The sequence below is a fragment of the Bubalus bubalis genome, chromosome 22, assembly GCF_019923935.1.
Source record: "Bubalus bubalis isolate 160015118507 breed Murrah chromosome 22, NDDB_SH_1, whole genome shotgun sequence".
NCBI lineage: Eukaryota > Metazoa > Chordata > Mammalia > Artiodactyla > Bovidae > Bubalus > Bubalus bubalis.
The window spans coordinates 536,833-554,170 of record NC_059178.1 but is presented as its reverse complement, the minus strand read 5'-3'; the positions used below and the strand labels follow the sequence as shown (position 1 = coordinate 554,170).

Sequence of the window (17,338 nt, the reverse complement as noted above, 5' to 3'; positions counted from 1 at the left end):
GATTTAAATGAATAAAGTGACTGAGCATAAAATTCAACTTGAAAAACCATTTGCTAATATATCAAAGAACAATCAAATCTCAGGAATTAAATAAGTCAGTAATTAATGAGATGCCTTTTTAGATACACAGAGCTACTATTTCCTCTGCATGCTAAGTTGCTTTTGTTGAGTCCGACTCTTTGCGACCCCATGAACTGTAGCCCACCAGGCTCCTCCGTCCATGGGACTGTCCAGGTAGGCACACTGGAGCGGGCAGCCATTCCCTTCTCCAGGGACTAGGTACTGAATCCCTAGTATTTGTCAGATGTAACACTAGGTAGTTTTACACTGTTGCTAACCTTTTCAGAGCCCTGAAAGCATTTTTAACTTGCGTTTTAGAGCTGGGGCTCTCAGGCTCTGAGGCGTCAGGCTCCTTGCCCCAGATCAGAAAGACCTCAGCCCAGCACAGCCTGCAGTGGAAGCCAGATGTGAACGGAGCCCCAGTCTAGACCCTCCCCATCATCCCATTCCCTACAGCAGAGAGAAAGGGCTTTTACAGTGTGGAAGGTGTGAAAATTAAAGGGGAAAGAGCAGTGTAAACAGGAGCACTGAAACAGGGTAAAACAGCATGAGGAAGAGCAGGCAGGACCATGAAACAAACGGCGCCAGTGGCCTCGTGGCAGCGACTGTGAGGACGGCCAAGCGTGAGCCTGAACCCATCCTGCTCCTGACAGGAGACGCCAACGCCGTCAGATTGCACAGAACGTTAGCAGTATAGCTGCTACGCTCTCTACAACGGGCAAATAAGGCAAAGTGAAGGAGTAAACTTTTTAAGGCAGATGTAACATGAAACAACAGCCTAGGAAAAAACCAACCAATCTGAGAACCTAGAGAGGAAATCTTACAAAAACGGTTTCAAACAAAGCCAGCACGCAATCACTGGGACCAAAGCCAGTTCTTGGGCCTCATTTAAGTACAGGTGGGAAAGAAAAACCAACTCAAACAGACAATTCACTATGAGTTTTTAAAAAATAAGTAAATTTAAAAATGAAATCTAAAGCGACCTTGAAGTTGATTCTGCAGTTTCTTTTTTTCGGGATCATCAGATTCTCCTTCCCCATCACTGTCATTCCTAATAAAAAGAATTTAATACATTCAAATGATCACTCATTGCTATCAAAATATGGCAAAAAATAAAGGAAAAGAAGTATCTGTAATGAAAGTAGCAAAAAAAGACAGGCACTAAAAGCTTAGCTCATTTTATTACTTTGAAGAACATACTAAACAAAACAGGAAGCAGGCATTTGTTGTTGTTTAGCTGTGATGTTGTGTCTGACTCTTTGCAACCCCATGGACTGCAGCCCACCAGGCCCCTCTGTCCATGGGCTTCTCCAGGCAAGGACACTGCAGTGGGTTGCCATCCCCTTCTCCAGGAGATCTTCCCCACCTAGGGATGAACATGCATTGGCGGGAAGCCGGCCTATTACCTATCAAAATGGAATTGTGAACAGAAAATGGAGAAAAAGACCAGAATGAAGTCAGGAACTAGCTCCAAATTCCCGTGACATACCTATGCATGTATTAACTCATAAATGCATGACCCATACTTCATTCCACAGAAGATTTAAGATGAATTACAAGAATGTTGTAAACAACAACAATTAAAAAAATCAGGACCAGGCAAACTATATATTAGACCAAGAAGCCATAACTAGGAGGGAAAAAACCCAGAATACTATTTAAGGTACAAAGACCGGTACCTTAGTCTGGGGGTTCCAAAAGACAGATTAAACTTCTGATGAAAATGAACTGACCCCAAAGAACAAGGAGCTCAATCCAGACATTTCCTATCTAGGGATTTATTCTGAGGATGTAATTTAAAATGAGTTCAGGGATTTGACTGCAAGGATAATCATGCCCATGTTGTTGACAATAGGGAAAAAATCAGTAATAATGTGCATTCAACTATAAGGATTAGCATGTAGAACATGCTGCAATCTTTAAAGCAAAAAATATGCCTTTAAGACACATTTTTTACAATATTTAAAAAATGTCATTACATAAAAACTTGGCAGGTTTCATCTCAAAACAGGACTGTGTGGTTCTCACAGGATGGTGGGGTTATTTATGGGTGAGGGAGAGACTCCAAACTGACTCACCTTGACTTTAGAGTTGGGGGTCTACCAACTCTCTAACCTCTCTCTACCACACTTTCTTGTACAACAGACAGTACTTGGTTAAAGAAAACCTGCCATTCCTAGGCCCTTAGCCATATGGAGTCCAAACTTGTCTCCCTGGCCCTCAGATTCTGGAAGGGAAAGCGCTACAGGTCTCCCAAAGGTGCTTTATGACACTGTGCTTCTACAGAAGACCTATATCAGTACCTATTTTCACTAACTGCAAGACAGCCAAAGAGGATTACTGCTTTTCCGAGGAAAGGCAAACAACAAGAACAGCCTTCAGCGCCGGTTTTGCAGCGAGCTCTTCCAGAGGCAGTGCGCTCTCCCTCCGGGAAGCACACCAGCCTCTCAGCCCGAGATGCCGCAGCGGGGACCGGGGGCCGTGAGCCTCTGTGCTCGCTCTCCATGCATTCTGCACCTCTACTACCAGGAAGTAATGGCTTCTCTGCTTTACCCCGTCTCAGTTTAAAGCTGGTCCTGCCGTCCACTACAGAAGCAGGGCGTCACCTCAGCAGGGACACCACAGGCTCTCCAAGCGTGACCAGGAGGGCCTCAGCCCGCAGGGGAGGGGGCGCTTCTGCTGCCAAGGGGGCCTCGGTGAGATCTGAGGGCCCGAGGACCCGAGGTCAACTGATCCTTCCCAGCAGTTTCATTTCAACTTAAGAGACATGCCCTGATTTTCACATAAGAAAACCAGTGAGGTTCAACTGATTTTGAAATTCGGTAAGCTACAAGGTCAGCGAGGGTCTCATTTTTGTCCTGCCAATGCTAGAGCTGTGAGAAGATAAAATATTCTTAGGATGTCACAGGAGCTCCTGGTTCTCTGACCATGTCATGAACAGAGAATATAAAAATCCTGAGCCTACTAAAAGTTTCTTCCAACTCTCCCACGTAGTCCGAAGGAGCCTGTCAACTCTTAGATCTCACAGTTGCCTATGGGAGTAGCCACAGGCCCCCAAGCACTGCCTTCGAGGGACCCTGTGCCTGGCCATCACAGGGATGATCCCAGGAGCCTGCGCTCCACTCCTACGATTTGAAACCTCATTACACGATGGTCAGAGGGAAAGAACTGGGGAGCATTCCTGCCGAGCGTTTCTTCTGCTACCAGCCAGTCAAGGAGGTGATTTGCTGGCTATCACCTCCTGAGCTTGGCAAACTAGGGGTTCGAAAACTTTTTTCTGTAAAGAATCAGACCGTCGACATTTCAGGCTTTGTGGGCCACACAGTCCTTTGTCACAACCACTCAGCTTTGCAGGTCTGACGCAAAAGGAGCCGCAGACAACAGGGAACTGAAGGGAGGAGGCCGTACCCCCATACAGCATCAGAAAGCAGGCCGTGGGTCAGATGTGGCCCAGGAGCCACCCTTTTCTAAAACGTCTAGTTTCAACAAAAGAAATTTCCTTCACAAACTCCTGCACTCTTGTGATTCGCTCTGAGACGCATACCCCTTCTCGTCGGCGGGGGCCGGCTGCCCCTCCTTCACTGGCTTCTGGGGCTTCTTCTCTCTCTTCTTCAGGTACTCCTTCAGCTTCTCCGCTCTGTCAAGATACTCTGTACACTTTGCCCTGATACTTTGCTTGGCTTTATCACCTTGTGCTTCATCTAGTGAAGGGAAACGCAAGAGATTTTTTCCTTTAGTATTCTTTACAGACAGGTTTAAACTCTTAAGACACACTTTTCAAACAAGGAAAATCTATTTTGGAGGAGAGAGAAAAGATCATCTCTGGTTCATCATAATCAAATGATGATCAATCTTTTCTGATCCTTCCTCCGGCAGGGTTCAACAGTGAGTACGAGTCAGAAAGAGTTCCGAGCAAGACACTAGTATACTTTAGGTTCCTGTTAAAGAATAAGCAGAAATCCTGTAATATCCTGTGGGACTCATACTCTTTCCTTACATTCTTCGCAGATAGTTGAAAGCTGCTTATCTCACACAAAACCAATTATGAGACAAACAAAAATAAAGCAATATTAACCATTCCCACTAATGCCTATGTAAGCTTTATTTCAGAATATAGAAAGCGTCAGAAATCCCAGATACCGTGTGTACCACTAATACAGTACTTTTATTACATAAAGGCCCCAGTGAGGGCTGTTTGAAAGGAGACTTCAGCAATATATGCAGTTCATGAGATTAGCCCTATCCATCTTATCAGGTTATGACTCATTCTTAGTTTCACTTTAATTTGACAGAAAAACCTCAGAATTAAAGAGGGAAGCTCAGAAGAAAATCCTTAATTACCCAACTGCTAAAATTTTTATCTAAAACAGTAACAGACAGAAAGACACTTTTTTAACATCTTATTTCACATGCGTTCAGCATTGGTTTAAAAGGTTTTTCTTTATGTTTCTCCCTTACTGCATATCCCACTGTTTAGAACAGTGCTGGGGACTGGGCGGGGGGTGGTGTTAACACTGAATACAAATTTGGACATACACAAATGAAACGTCCCCCAAGCTCTTTTTAAAACATTATTTTCAAAGAGACGTTTAGAAAATGAGTAAGTCCAGATTACAGATCTGGGTACATTACCAGTAAAATAAAAACCCTCCTTTTCCTTGGCTAGACGGCATCTGAGTGTTTCGGTGCACAGAGCAGTAAGCGCGGCAGCTGCGCACACTCGCTGGCTGAGGACTCAGGACCCACCAGTAAGTGGTGGGGCTTCTCTGCAAAGTGATGTTTTACAATCTTCTAGGATTGTATTTCAATGTTTATAAATGAAATAGGATAATCTTTTCTATTTCTTGGAACAGAAATGAATAATCTTTTCTATTTTATTGTTTTTAAAATAACAAAACAAACGATGACCTTACATTTAACCACGTGGAGAAAATACTGCACAGCATGTTGGTAGAGTTGAAGGGCTTCCTCGTAGTTTCCGGCTTTATCTTCCTGGGCTGCTTTGCTAGCAAGATCTATGGCTTTCTGTTTGAAGGGAGACAAAAACCATACCATCAAAATCAAAGCACAGGATAACTCTGAAGTCAATAACCATATTGAAAGCTTTCTTTAAAAATAAAAGCAACTTTAAAACAAATGTTTTTTTCCTCTAAATCACAACTGCATTACGTTATAAATGGTAACTATTTATAAAATGCAAATTACGTTTGTTATATAGGTAAACGCTATCTGAACATGACTTTACCTAGTACCAATCACTAAGTCTCACATAATTTTTCACCCAACAAAAGTCAAGCTCAGGGCTAGTAAGGAATAACAGAGTAAGATGAAAATTCAACTTAAAAACATTGACAGAAATTCTCAAAAATCAAATGCTGTTACGTCTAAAGCGTATGACAGTAGTAAAATTTAAATGGGGGAAAAGCCCTTCAGAGGCAACAGAGCAATGAAACCAAGAGTGTGAAAAGTACCCAAATCTTTTAACTCTGTAATTAACTAAAAGGTTCAATGAGCAAAGAGTAACCAGAGAAGTCTTAACAAATAAAAGAAGACCTGGAAACTTAAAAAATTCTATAATGAAACGGGCAACTTTGGGTAGCATTAAAAAAACAAAAAACAAAACAACAACTACCGGAATTAGATCCATACAAACACCTCTAACTGAACTCTGACAAAGACACAGAAAGGCAGGTAAGAGCAGAGAGATAGGCCTCAGAACCAGCTCCAGAGCAACTGAACATCCATGAGCCAAAATAAAAAAGAGAGAGGAGAAATCGCAAACCAAACTCTGTACTCTGTACAAAAACTAACTAAAAATGGATCATGGACTTAAACCATAAAATCTTTAGACAAAACAAAGCCACCTTCACCATCAAGGGCTAGGCAAAGGGTTCTCAGACTCGACACCAAAATACAACGTGTGAGAAGGAAAAATAAAAACAGATGCATAGATCAATGGACCAGAAGAAAGAGGCCAGGAACAAACCAATACAGACACTGCCAATTAACTTACTGTAAAGGAGCAAAACATGTATGGGAGGGAAAGAATAGTCTCTCCAATAAATGGTGCTGGGAAAACTGGATAGTCATATGCAAAAGAATGAAAATAAGCATTATCTTACACCATATACAGGTATTAACTCAAAAATGGATTAAAGATCTGAACATGAGACCTAAAACCATAAAACTCCCAGAAGAAAACACAAGTGAGAAGCTCCCTGACACTGGTCTTGGTGACAATATTTTGGATTTGACACCACAAAGGCAACAAAAGCAAAAATAAATAAGTGTGACTACATCAAACAAAAAAAGCTCTGAACAGCAAAGGAAATAATCAACAGAACGAACAGGTAACCAACTGAAAGGGAGAAAATACTTACAAATCACGTATGTCTGACAAGGGGTTAGTGTCAGGAAAACAAATCAATAGCAAAAATCAAAACAATTTGATAAAAAAAATGGGCAGAGGATCTGAACAAACATTCTTCCAAAGAAGACATACAGATGGCCAACAGGTACATGAAAAGGGGCACAGGAGTGCCAATCGTCAGGGAAATGCAGATCAAGACAACGAGATGTCACCTCATACCCATCCGAGTGGCTATTACCAGAGAGTTCTCACCACAAGGAAACCGTGCGTGGTGACGGACGTTAACTCCACTCACCGTGGGGATCCTCGCGCAGCGTACACAGACAGCGCACCAGGCTGCACATCTGACTCTATGTATCAGTTACACCTCAAAGGTGGGGGGAGAAACGATGAACTGGGCCTCGTCAAAAACCCTTGCTTTACAAAATACCCTATTAAAAGGATGAAAAGACAACTTACAGACTAGGAGGTGTTTGCAAACCACATATTAGGGAAAGGACCAGTACTTAGAATATAGAAAGAACTCTCAGAAACCAACAGTTTAAAAACAACTGAAGTAGAAAACAAGCTAAAGACATAAATAGACATCTCACCAAAGAGGATACACAGACGGCGAGTAAGCGCATGAGCGGCGCTCAACACCGCCAGCCGCGAGGGGATGCAGGCTGAACGCCATGGGCATCGGAACACGAGCCGCGAGGGGATGCAGGCTGAACGCCACGGGCATCGGAACACGAGCCGCGAGGGGATGCAGGCTGAACGCCACGGGCATCGGAACACGAGCCGCGAGGGGATGCAGGCTGAACGCCACGGGCATCGGAACAGGAGCCGCGAGGGGGTGCAGCCTGAATGCCACGGGCAGCGCGGAACACGGGTCAGAACGGCTAGAAGAAAAAGCGGCAACACCAAACGGCAATGAGCACGCAGAGAAGGGAGTCGCTTCTACACTGCTGGGATGTAAAACGGTGCGGTTATTCTAGGAAATAGGTTTTTTTTATTTTTTACAAATCTAAACAGGTAACTATCATATGAACCAGCAACTGCACTCTTGGGTGGTTATCCCAGAGAAAGATAGACTATGTTCACACAAAAAATTGTACTTGAACGTCCTGGATGTCCTTCAAAGGTTGCATGGCTAAGCTCTGGTACGCCCACAGCAGGGAGTAAGTACTGTTCAGTAACAAAAAGGAATGGACTACTGATATACACAGCTTGGAAGAAGTATGCTAAGTGAGAAGAACCAATCCTGAAAGGGCACGACTCCATTCATATAACCTCAAATGACAAAACCAGTTAAGCATCGTCAGGAGATAGGGATGCAGGGGGAGGACAGAGAGGGGACTGTGGCTATAAAAGGGCAGCAAGAGAGATCCCCGTGGATAGAACTCTTCTGTATCACGACTGTGGGAGGGGATTCAAGAGTGAACTCGTGTGTCAGAACTCTGACAGACACACAAAGTAAAACTGGGGAAATCTGAGTAACACAGCGGAATGTACCAAGGCCAACACCCGGGCTGGCACTCTGCGCGAGACGCTGCCACTGGGGGCACCAGGGCGACGGCTGCACGGGCTCTACCGCTCCTCACACCTGCTCCTCACACCTGCGCGCGGGCCTGTGCACGCCTCAGAGTGAGCTTTCACTGAGAAAGCTTTCTGTACGATTCTACAATACGCACACACATACAAATAAAGAACAAGCATGCTTACCGAAACATTCCGCCCGGATTAATTTAGGTAGTAAAACTGTATTTAACAGAAATAAGAGCCAGTAGAAAAAGTGATCACGGTCATGCTATACCAAAAATAAGCATACAATTAGACATTATTCATATAATGCAAAAACGAATCATATGCTGTAAATAGTATATCTGGAAGCAGTTGCTCATGGACTGAATATAAATGGGATAAATGGAACAGGCCTTCCACCTGCTGCAGCAGGAGGGAAGAAAAATAAATGGTGTGTTTTAGAGTTGATCAAACGTAGCAGTACATGTAGCGGAGAAGGCGATGGCAGCCCACTCCAGTGTTCTTGCCTGGAGAATCCCAGGGACGGGGGAGCCTGGTGGGCTGCTGTCTATGAGGTCGCACAGAGTGGGACACAACTGAAGCGACTTAGCAGCAGCAGTACAAGCTTCAAAGTTCAGATTGTTGAATTCGACGCTTAATTTGCAAGTCTGGTCAGCCCAGCAGGATATAAAGGGTGGATGCATCAGTCAGCCCTCTTTTTGGAACCAAAATGACACCAGCTGAAACCTGTATAGTCAGTACTTAATAATCTAGTTCCATATATGGTAACTTTTTCTTATGAAGTACACCTCTGTATTTGCATCGTCCAGCACAGGAAAATATAGCTCTTGAAACTTTTGGCTAATGTGACTGAAAAGTGAGCTTTAAATTTCATTTAAGTGACATGTGAATTGCCACAGGCAGCAGCCACATTGGACAGCAAGGGTCTCACCTTCACTCAGAGCTGAGGATTTGAGGACGAGCCTCTGCTGTTCCTGCTGAGCGCCTCACTGCATCCTCATCCCTGTTAGCACTTTGCGTTTGAGACAAAGTTAAAATCGCTGCCGGCTCCGTCCTCTAACGCTTTTGTCAGACTTACTGCCTAGCCTCCTCTTAGCGGTCAGCCTGCTCTACACGTGATGCTGAAGCCCGTACAGCACCAGGGAGGGGCACCCTTTGGCGGTTTCCCTCTGCAGACAATCAGTCCCCAGTGCTGGGTCGTGATCTGCGCCGGCCTGGCTCTTTCTGGGTCTCAGCTGAAACCCTGTGGCCCCCGTGCACTCGTGTCCATCTGCTGAGGACGCTCTTCCCTCAGATTGTAGTTCAAATACCAGTTCCCAGAGAAAGTGAAAGTCTCTCAGTCGTGTCCGACTCTTTGAGACTGTATAGTCCATGGAATTCTCCAGGCCAGAATACTGGAGCGGGGAGCCTGTCCCTTCTCCAGGGCATCTTCCCAACCCAGGGATCAAACCCAGGTCTCACGCACTGCAGGTGGATTCTTTACCAGCTGAGCCACCAGGGAAGCCCGTCCTCAGGGAGGCTCCATTCAAAGGCTGATTCCCTGTTTAAAAGGCTGCACCCCATCCTCATGCTTAGCTCTCCGCCTGCCCTGCGCTTATTCCATCACACCCCGGCACACTCACTCACTGACCATCTCCTTCCATATGGAGAACCTCCACCAGGACGGGGGCTTCCATCTGTCATCTCTGACAACTTCTCTCCACCAGATGTTTCCCTGTGCCTGCAAACAACCCTCCTTCAGAGAGCCCTGACACTAACACCCCCTTCAGCTTGGTTGTTTCTCTGCTACTGTTTAGAACCCAAACTTCACCAAAGCAGCCTCTATTCTCTCCAGTTCCTTCTTTCTGCATACCCTTCAGCTAACGACCTGGGCTCCTGTCCCTTATCTTATTAATAAAACTGCTCATATCAAGGTTCTCTGTGAAGCCAGATCCAAAGGCCAGCTCTGTCTTCATCGTGATCCCTTGACAATGTTCTACAAAAGAATGTTACACTGTCCTCCTACCTCTCTGACAGATCCTGCTCAGTTTCCTTTGCTGATTCTTCTTTTTGACACTGAAAGATATTAAGGTTCCTCTGGGCTTGGGTGGGGCTTCTGCTTACTACCTCCCTAGGTGAGCTGTTCTCAATGATTAAAACTGATTATCTTTAGGCTGATGATTCCCAAATTAATTCAATTTGCAAACACATCACTCTTCTGTTTAAAATGCTCCCAGCAGCTTCTTTCTGTGCAGGTCGTTTTGGTTTTGGCCTGTCCTCTCCTACCAGAATATAAGCTTCATGAGGACAGGAGTCTGTCATAAGGGCTCTTTTATATTCCGGAGTCTAACACGAGACTGACTGGACGCTGGGATCAGCCAGGATCCAATCATCGACGTGGAGTTACAAAGGCCGGGGACTCCTGGGACTGTTCTTTTCAAGTTAGGAGACCGCAACACGTGTGTGCGAGAAAACCCTGGGAAAATTCCAGAACCACCTGTCTCAAGAGGAAAGATGGTCCAGCCTCCGTCTTTCGAGACTAATTTTTCCCCAGTGCTCTGGAACCTACCCCCGCTTCATCCTCTGACAGTTACTCCCCTCAATTATACCAGCGCAACTGTTCTCCCCAACCTAACTTTCCCCTTTTTTAAGGGAGAAATCCTTAGCATAAAAATGTATGTAAATCCTATCTTAGACTCACAGCTACAAAACACCAACAAAACACACCACCTCTCCCTAATTCTAAGATTCCATGCAACTAACAACTTACCTATCTCTTCACCTCCACAGCCAAGTCCCAAGGAGAACCCTGCATGCATCTTGATTTCCCGGTTCCTCCCACAGTCGTCTTCCTGCTCCCTGATGGCCCGAGCTCTCACTCGCCGGGTTCCGGGTAACCAGGTGAGCCCTCATCAGCCAGACCCGTGACGCGGCCTCCTCTGTCCTCCCAGGCGTTACTCTTGGCTACGTCACCACTCTTTCTCAGGCTCCCTTCTCTCTCCTAACGCTGCTATTCCACTCAGTTTGTGCCTTGGTCCCTGTTCCCCTCATTCCATAAACTCCAAGATGCCCCAACCTCTGCTACCATCTGTGTGCTGCTGCTGCTGCTAAGTCACTTCAGTCGTGTCCGACTCTGTGCGACCCATAGATGGTAGCCCACCAGGCTCCCCCGTCCCGGGGATTCTCCAGGCAAGAACACTGGAGTGGGTTGCTCTGTGTGCTTGGAACCCCCAAATCCTTATCCCCACCCAGTCTAAGTTCTACATACAGGAACCCAACTGCTCAGTGGACATTTCCACCTGACTGTCCCCACAAGCACTTCAAGCCCCAAAAGCTCAGGACCCCTCCGGCCCCAAAGATGCCCCCTGTCTTCCTGTAATCCCAGAACCAACCCACTCAGACACCCAACAAGGAATCTGGGAGAAAACTCACTTTTTGAGTGGAGAGCCAGGCCCAGCTCCCCTTCCTCTTAGGTCCGTCTCTCACCAGCCCTGCCTCAATTCTCACAGCTACTGTACCACTCTGGCCTCCGCCTCCTCCCACTGCAGAGACAGAACCTGCCTCCTAACTGGTTTCAGTGCTTCCAGGCCTGCCATCCGTCAAGCTGTCCCTGTACACACACAATGGTTTTGTTCTAGAACAAAAACTGGAGCTTCCTGCTTCTCTTGACTCCCCACGTGGAGCAGGATGGGGTCAGTCACCTGCACGTGCACTGCCGCTCGGGACGTGGCCAGCCTAGGCTCAACCTCTCCCGCACACTCCGTTCCCATCACGCCAAACTACTGGGCCAACCTGGATGGCTCAGACTCCGCACCTGCGTGTGCAGCCTGCAGCCCACCCGGAACACTGTGCCCAGCGCCTCCCTCTAAAACTCGCTTCTCCAGGACTCAGCACAGGCACTGTGGTCCTCCTGCTGGAAGCCCTCCCCAGCAAGCCTAGGAGACCTAACCATGTGTCCTCTAAATCTCCACTGCCCCCTGCACATCCTTCCAAAGGCCACAAAATACCCCAACAGTCACTTTGTATGTCTGTTTTCACATCAGCATATAAGCCCTTGGAAATCAAGGATGATACATTTCTTTTATGATGCCCCAACATGTAGACACTCTTAAAAACAAACGTTCCGGACTGAGGAAATGTGAGTTCCATGCACAATGAACGTGCAGTTTCTCCCGACTCTCTCCAAGGCCTATTTCACTTCTAGACTGAGGCATAAGTTCATTTTCTCTACCTGGAATGCCTCCTACTCTCCTGACCAAGAAGGCATGATTTTATCATGCAAAAGCACCAACACATAAGCAGATAGGCCTGGATTCAAAACTACCTTCAACAAATTAACTGTATGTCTCTGGGTAAATCATAACCTTAATAAGCCCTGGATTCTTATACTGAGAAACTGAAGCAATACTCTCCTTGAAGAGCTGTTCTGAGGACTAAATGAGATCACACCGAACACCTAGTTAGTGTCTGTGTCTCGCTTTATCTAAGCTCACCATCACCTCCTCTGTGGGACCGTTCTCATTTCTCCTCAAAGAGTTACACAAGCCCTTCCTTTCTGCCCTCCCTCACTAGAGCATCATTACATTATTTGATTTGATTTTTAGTTATCTGCTTTCCTCCATTTGATTATAAGCATCTGGCTATGGGGACTTTTGCCTTGTTTGGTTGGAAAGTTATTTGTCAGTTAAATATTCTTCACCCACGAAAAGGTTGAATGAGAAAGTGCACCTGACCCAACCACTGACAAAAATACAACTCATTCTCTCTTCCTGTTTAACACTAGCAACTATGCCTTTAAGACAGGTCAATCTCAAACTGATTCACTGAAGAACATGCATAGTCCAATTCCAATATAATGCAAACCATTATAGAATGAAACTGCAATCTTGCAAAAGAAAAAACATGGATAAGTAGATGAGGATTATATTGTAGGAAGCCCAAATCACATGCAGATTTTTGACAAATGAAACGTTGGTGGACTATGCAGAAGGTGGATGAGCAACAAGGAAACAGATGGGCACAGGAAATCACGGCCATTATCTTGCGAACACTTTTACTGGCGCATCATCTGTAGAAAAAGGGAATCACTATGCTGTACAACTGAAACCAGTATAAAACTGCAAAGCAATGAAACTTCAATAAAAAACACATTTTAAAGACGGTGGAATAAGACTGTGCAGGTAGCTGACAGACCAACAGGGATGAAGACAAGACGGGCGCTTCAGAAGAAGCCGCCTCCGATACCCAAGGGGACAATCCTCTTATCAAGTGACCGATGCTTTCCCAAGTACATTTACCAGAAAGACCCCTTCTGAACGGGGTCACATGAGTGTTGCGTCTTAGCTGGGGAACGCCTGTTGAGAAAGACGCACACATAAAGTTACGCATGGCTCTCTAGGACCCCTTCTGAACGGGGTCACATGAGTGTTGCGTCTTAGTTTAGGGAACGCCTGTTGAGAAAGACGCACACGTAAGTCAGCGCATGACGTCTCTAAGATCCGCACACGTAAGTCAGCGCGCGGCGTCTCTGGGGAGCGAGCCACAGCTGCAGTTATACTTTGTGAAGCAAGACATTTCCATAATCTTTTTGGTCGATTTTCTAAATAAAAGTCCCAAGCAAGCACGTCACCCCCTTTCCGGTGAAAATCTGATCTCGATTTAAGTCGGGCCACTTTCAGTGACCCCTCTTCAGGACCAACCGCTCTGGGCTGCGTAGACCCTCCGCGGATTGTCCTCGGTGCCTGTGCGCATAGACGCCTTTTCAATTGTTAAACCGAGAAGAGGGCTCGATACAGGCACTCATACCACTCTTTTGTCCCAAACTTACCTAGCGGACTGCTGCCCTCGACGCTAAGTCACATTCTAAACCCCACTTAGACTGGACAGGGAACAATGGACTGGTTCCAAATCGGGAAAGGAGTACGTCAAGGCTGTCTGTTGTCTCCCTGCTTATTTAACTTACATTCAGCGTACATCATGCAAAATGCCAAGCTGGAATCAAGATTGCTGGGAGAAATATCAATAACCTCAGATACGCAGATGACACCACCCTTATGGCAGAAAGAGAAGAGGAACTAAAGAGCCTCTTGATGAAAGTGAAAGAGGAGAGTGAAAAAGTTGGCTTAAAACTCAACATTCAGAAAACAAAGATCATGGCATCCAGTCCCATCACTTCCTGGCAACTAGATGGGGAAACAATAGGAACAGAGAGAGACTTTATTTTTGAGGGCTCCAAATCACTGCAGATGGTGACTGCATCCATAAAATTAAAAGATGCTTGATCCTTGGAAGAAAAGCTATGACCAACCTAGACAGCATATTAAAAAGCAGAGACATTACTTTGCCAACAAAGGTCTGTCTAGTCAAAACTATGGTTTTTCCAATAGTCATGTATGGATGTGAGAGGTGGACTATAAAGCAAGCTGAATGCCGAAGAATTGATGCTTCTCAACTGTGCTGTTAGAGAAGACTCTTGAGAGTCCCTTGGACTGCAAGGAGATCCAACCAGTCCATCCTAAGGAAATCAGTCCTGAATATTCATTGGAAGGACTGATGCTGAAGCTGAAACTCCAATACTTTGGCCACCTGATAGGAAGAGCCAACTCACTGCAAAAGACCCTGATGCTGGGAAAGACTGAAGGAGAGACAAGAGGATGACAGAGGATGAGATGGTTGGATGGCATCATTGACTCAATGGACATGAGTTTGAGTAAACTCGGATAGTTGGTGATGGACAGGGAGGCCTGGCGCGCTGCAGTCCATAAGGTCACACAGAGTCGGACACGACTGAGCGACTAACTGAAACCCCACTTAAGTCCTAGATCCGTTCGAGGGATGGGAGGCACTGTTTAAAAAATGTCTCATCTCAAAGAATTTCATTCCACAGAGGTTGAACAACTGTCTAAAATATTAGGATCACGTGCTTTACGAATAAAACACGGAACTCACTGCGGTAGGAAAGGTGAAGTAACAAAGGAACTAAAGCCTACTCCATGATCTTATTTACATGCCACACTTGGGGAGCCATCACGGCGCACCTGAACGCAGAGTCCAGGAATTCACGGATTCCTCAGATTCTGAGCTCACGATTCTACTCATCTGACAGCTCGAAAGAAAGGCTTTGCTACAGCAGCTTGAGGAACCAGGAGAGGACTCCAATCTTCCTATTTTCGTCGGATCCAGAACAGTGCATTGCATGCATTCCGTTCTTTCCTCTCTCCCTTACACCGACTGGGGTCTATGCCTCTCCCTCAAGCTTCAACCAGTTCGGTTCAAACTAGGCTGGTTTGAAAAGGGGAAAACACCACACATACACACGGCAGAAAAGTCTCAACAAAAGTCAGGAGTCCTACAGCGCGGGGAGCTCCGGCGAGCCCAGGAGCAGGCGGAAAGCCGGCCTTCTCCCCCGGGGTCGGGGCGCGGGCACCGCCCTCCCCGCCCCTCACCCTCCCGCGCCGGTGATACCTGCAGGTTGGTCGGGGTGGACGCCATGGTGGAGACCCGAGGCGGCTCCCCGGGGAGGGGCTGGGGCGGAGGCAGGCAACAGGCCGACGTCGACTCACACCTGGAGCGGCCCGAACGCACGCAGGCCAGCGGCTTGGAACCTCGCGGCTGCCTCCCTCTGGAACCTGTTCGGAAACCACCCGGCACTCAGACAGCGCCCGACCCTCGCCACCGAGCTTCCGCGATCCCAGCCCCCGGCGCCGGGCTCGCGTCCCGCCTCTGCCGCAGAACTTCCGCTTTCGTCATCAGCACGCGCCCCACCCCATACCCGGCTGTCGCGGTCTCGCCTTCGCCCTGGGCCTCGCGAGGCCGGGACGCGGGTCCCGGAACCCCGCTGAGGCCTGGCGGAAGTCAGCCTGCACGTAGGCGCACTACGGCTGCGCTGAGCAGGGGGCCGCTGGGGTGGAGCGCTGTTCCTGCTTCTTACTCTTGCGGCTGCGGTGTACTGGTGCTGGCGCCTCTCGCGCGACTGAGCGTGGGGCGTGCTCTGTCGCTCTGTCATCCGGGCTCCAGGAGCCGCTGGTGGAGGCTGTGGGCCGGTTACCGGTTCAGTCGCTCAGTCGTGTCCGGCTCTGTGCGACCCCATGGACTGCAGCACGCCAGGCCTCCCTGTCCATCGCCAGCTCCCGGAGTTCACTCAAACTCAGGTTCATCGAGTCGGTGATGCCATCCAACCATCTCATCCTCTGTCGTCCCCTTCTCCTCGCTCCTTCAATCTTTCCCAGCATCTGGGTCTTTTCCAGTGAGTCAGCTCTTCGCATCAGGTGGCCACAGTATTGGAGTTTCAGCTTCAACATCAGTCCTTCCATTGAACACTCAGGACTGATTCCCTTTAGGATGGACTGGTTGGATCTCCTTGCAGTCCAAGGGACTCTCAAGAGTCTCTCCAACACCACAGTTGAGAAGCAGCAATTCTTCGGTGCTCAGCTTTCTTTATGTCCGTCTCTCACCCATACATGACTACTGGAAAAACCATAGCTTTGACTAGACGGATCTTTGTTGGCAAAGTAATGTCTCTGCTTTTTAATATGCTGTCTAGGTTGGTCATAGCTTTTCTTCCAAAGAGCAAGCGTCTTTTAATTACATGGCTGTAGTCACCATCTGCAGTGATTTTGGAGCCCTCCAAAAATAAAGTCTGTCATTGTTTCCACTGTTTCCCCATTTAGTTGCCATGAAGTGAAGGGACCAGATCCCATGATCTTAGTTTTGTGAATATAGAGTTTAAAGCCAGATTTTTCACTCTAATTTCACTTTCATCAAGAGGCTCTTTAGTTCTTGTTTGCTTTTTGTTATAAGGTGGTGTCATGGTTACCATTTGCTCCTCTGCAAAACGGGACCATTATGGTACCTATCTCAGGATTGTGGACAATGCCAGTGGTTCGAGCCTAGGCGCACGGCGCAGCGATGCGTGAACAGGAAGGTCTCAGGATGTGTTAGAGCTGATTACTGCTCACACTTTACCTTTCATCCAACAAGCATTTTCCCAAATGGTTACTGTCATGGCTCGACGAAGCCCTGAGAATTTTAATGAAAATTGTGTCAGGCCCTCCTTTCAAGGAGTTTCCAGTAGATTGGTGGGGATGTGGCAGCTGAACAAATCCTGTGAAATTGTTTGCTGCTGCAGAGTCACTTCAGTCGTGTCTGACTCTTTGTGACCTTATAAACTGTAGCCCACCAGGCTCCTCTGTCCATGGGATTCTCCAGACAAGAACACTGGAGTGGGTTGCTGTGCCCTCCTCCAGGGGCTCTTCCTAACCCAGGGATCAAACCCACGTCTCTTATGTCTCCTGCATTGGGAGTCATGCTCTTTACCTCTAGTGCCACCTGGGAAGCCCTGAAACTGTCAGATCAGATATTATTTATTCCAGTCATGGTGGCAGGGAAGGTTAATGGCTTGAG

General features: G+C 47.0%; 1 protein-coding gene across 1 annotated transcript in view; it reads right to left on the bottom strand.

The window, feature by feature from the left end:
* Positions 1-15,653, bottom strand: part of VPS4B (vacuolar protein sorting 4 homolog B) — a 30,154-nt gene extending 14,501 nt beyond the window's left edge. The window contains exons 1-4 of the mRNA XM_025273646.3: positions 15,401-15,653; positions 4,974-5,085; positions 3,605-3,761; positions 1,044-1,111 (exon numbers count right to left, since the gene is read on the bottom strand). Coding sequence (XP_025129431.1) covers positions 1,044-1,111; positions 3,605-3,761; positions 4,974-5,085; positions 15,401-15,427 — 364 coding nt within the window. The 5' untranslated portion in view covers positions 15,428-15,653. The remainder of the gene's footprint in view (positions 1-1,043; positions 1,112-3,604; positions 3,762-4,973; positions 5,086-15,400) is intronic.
* Between the last annotated feature and the right edge of the window lie 1,685 nt (positions 15,654-17,338).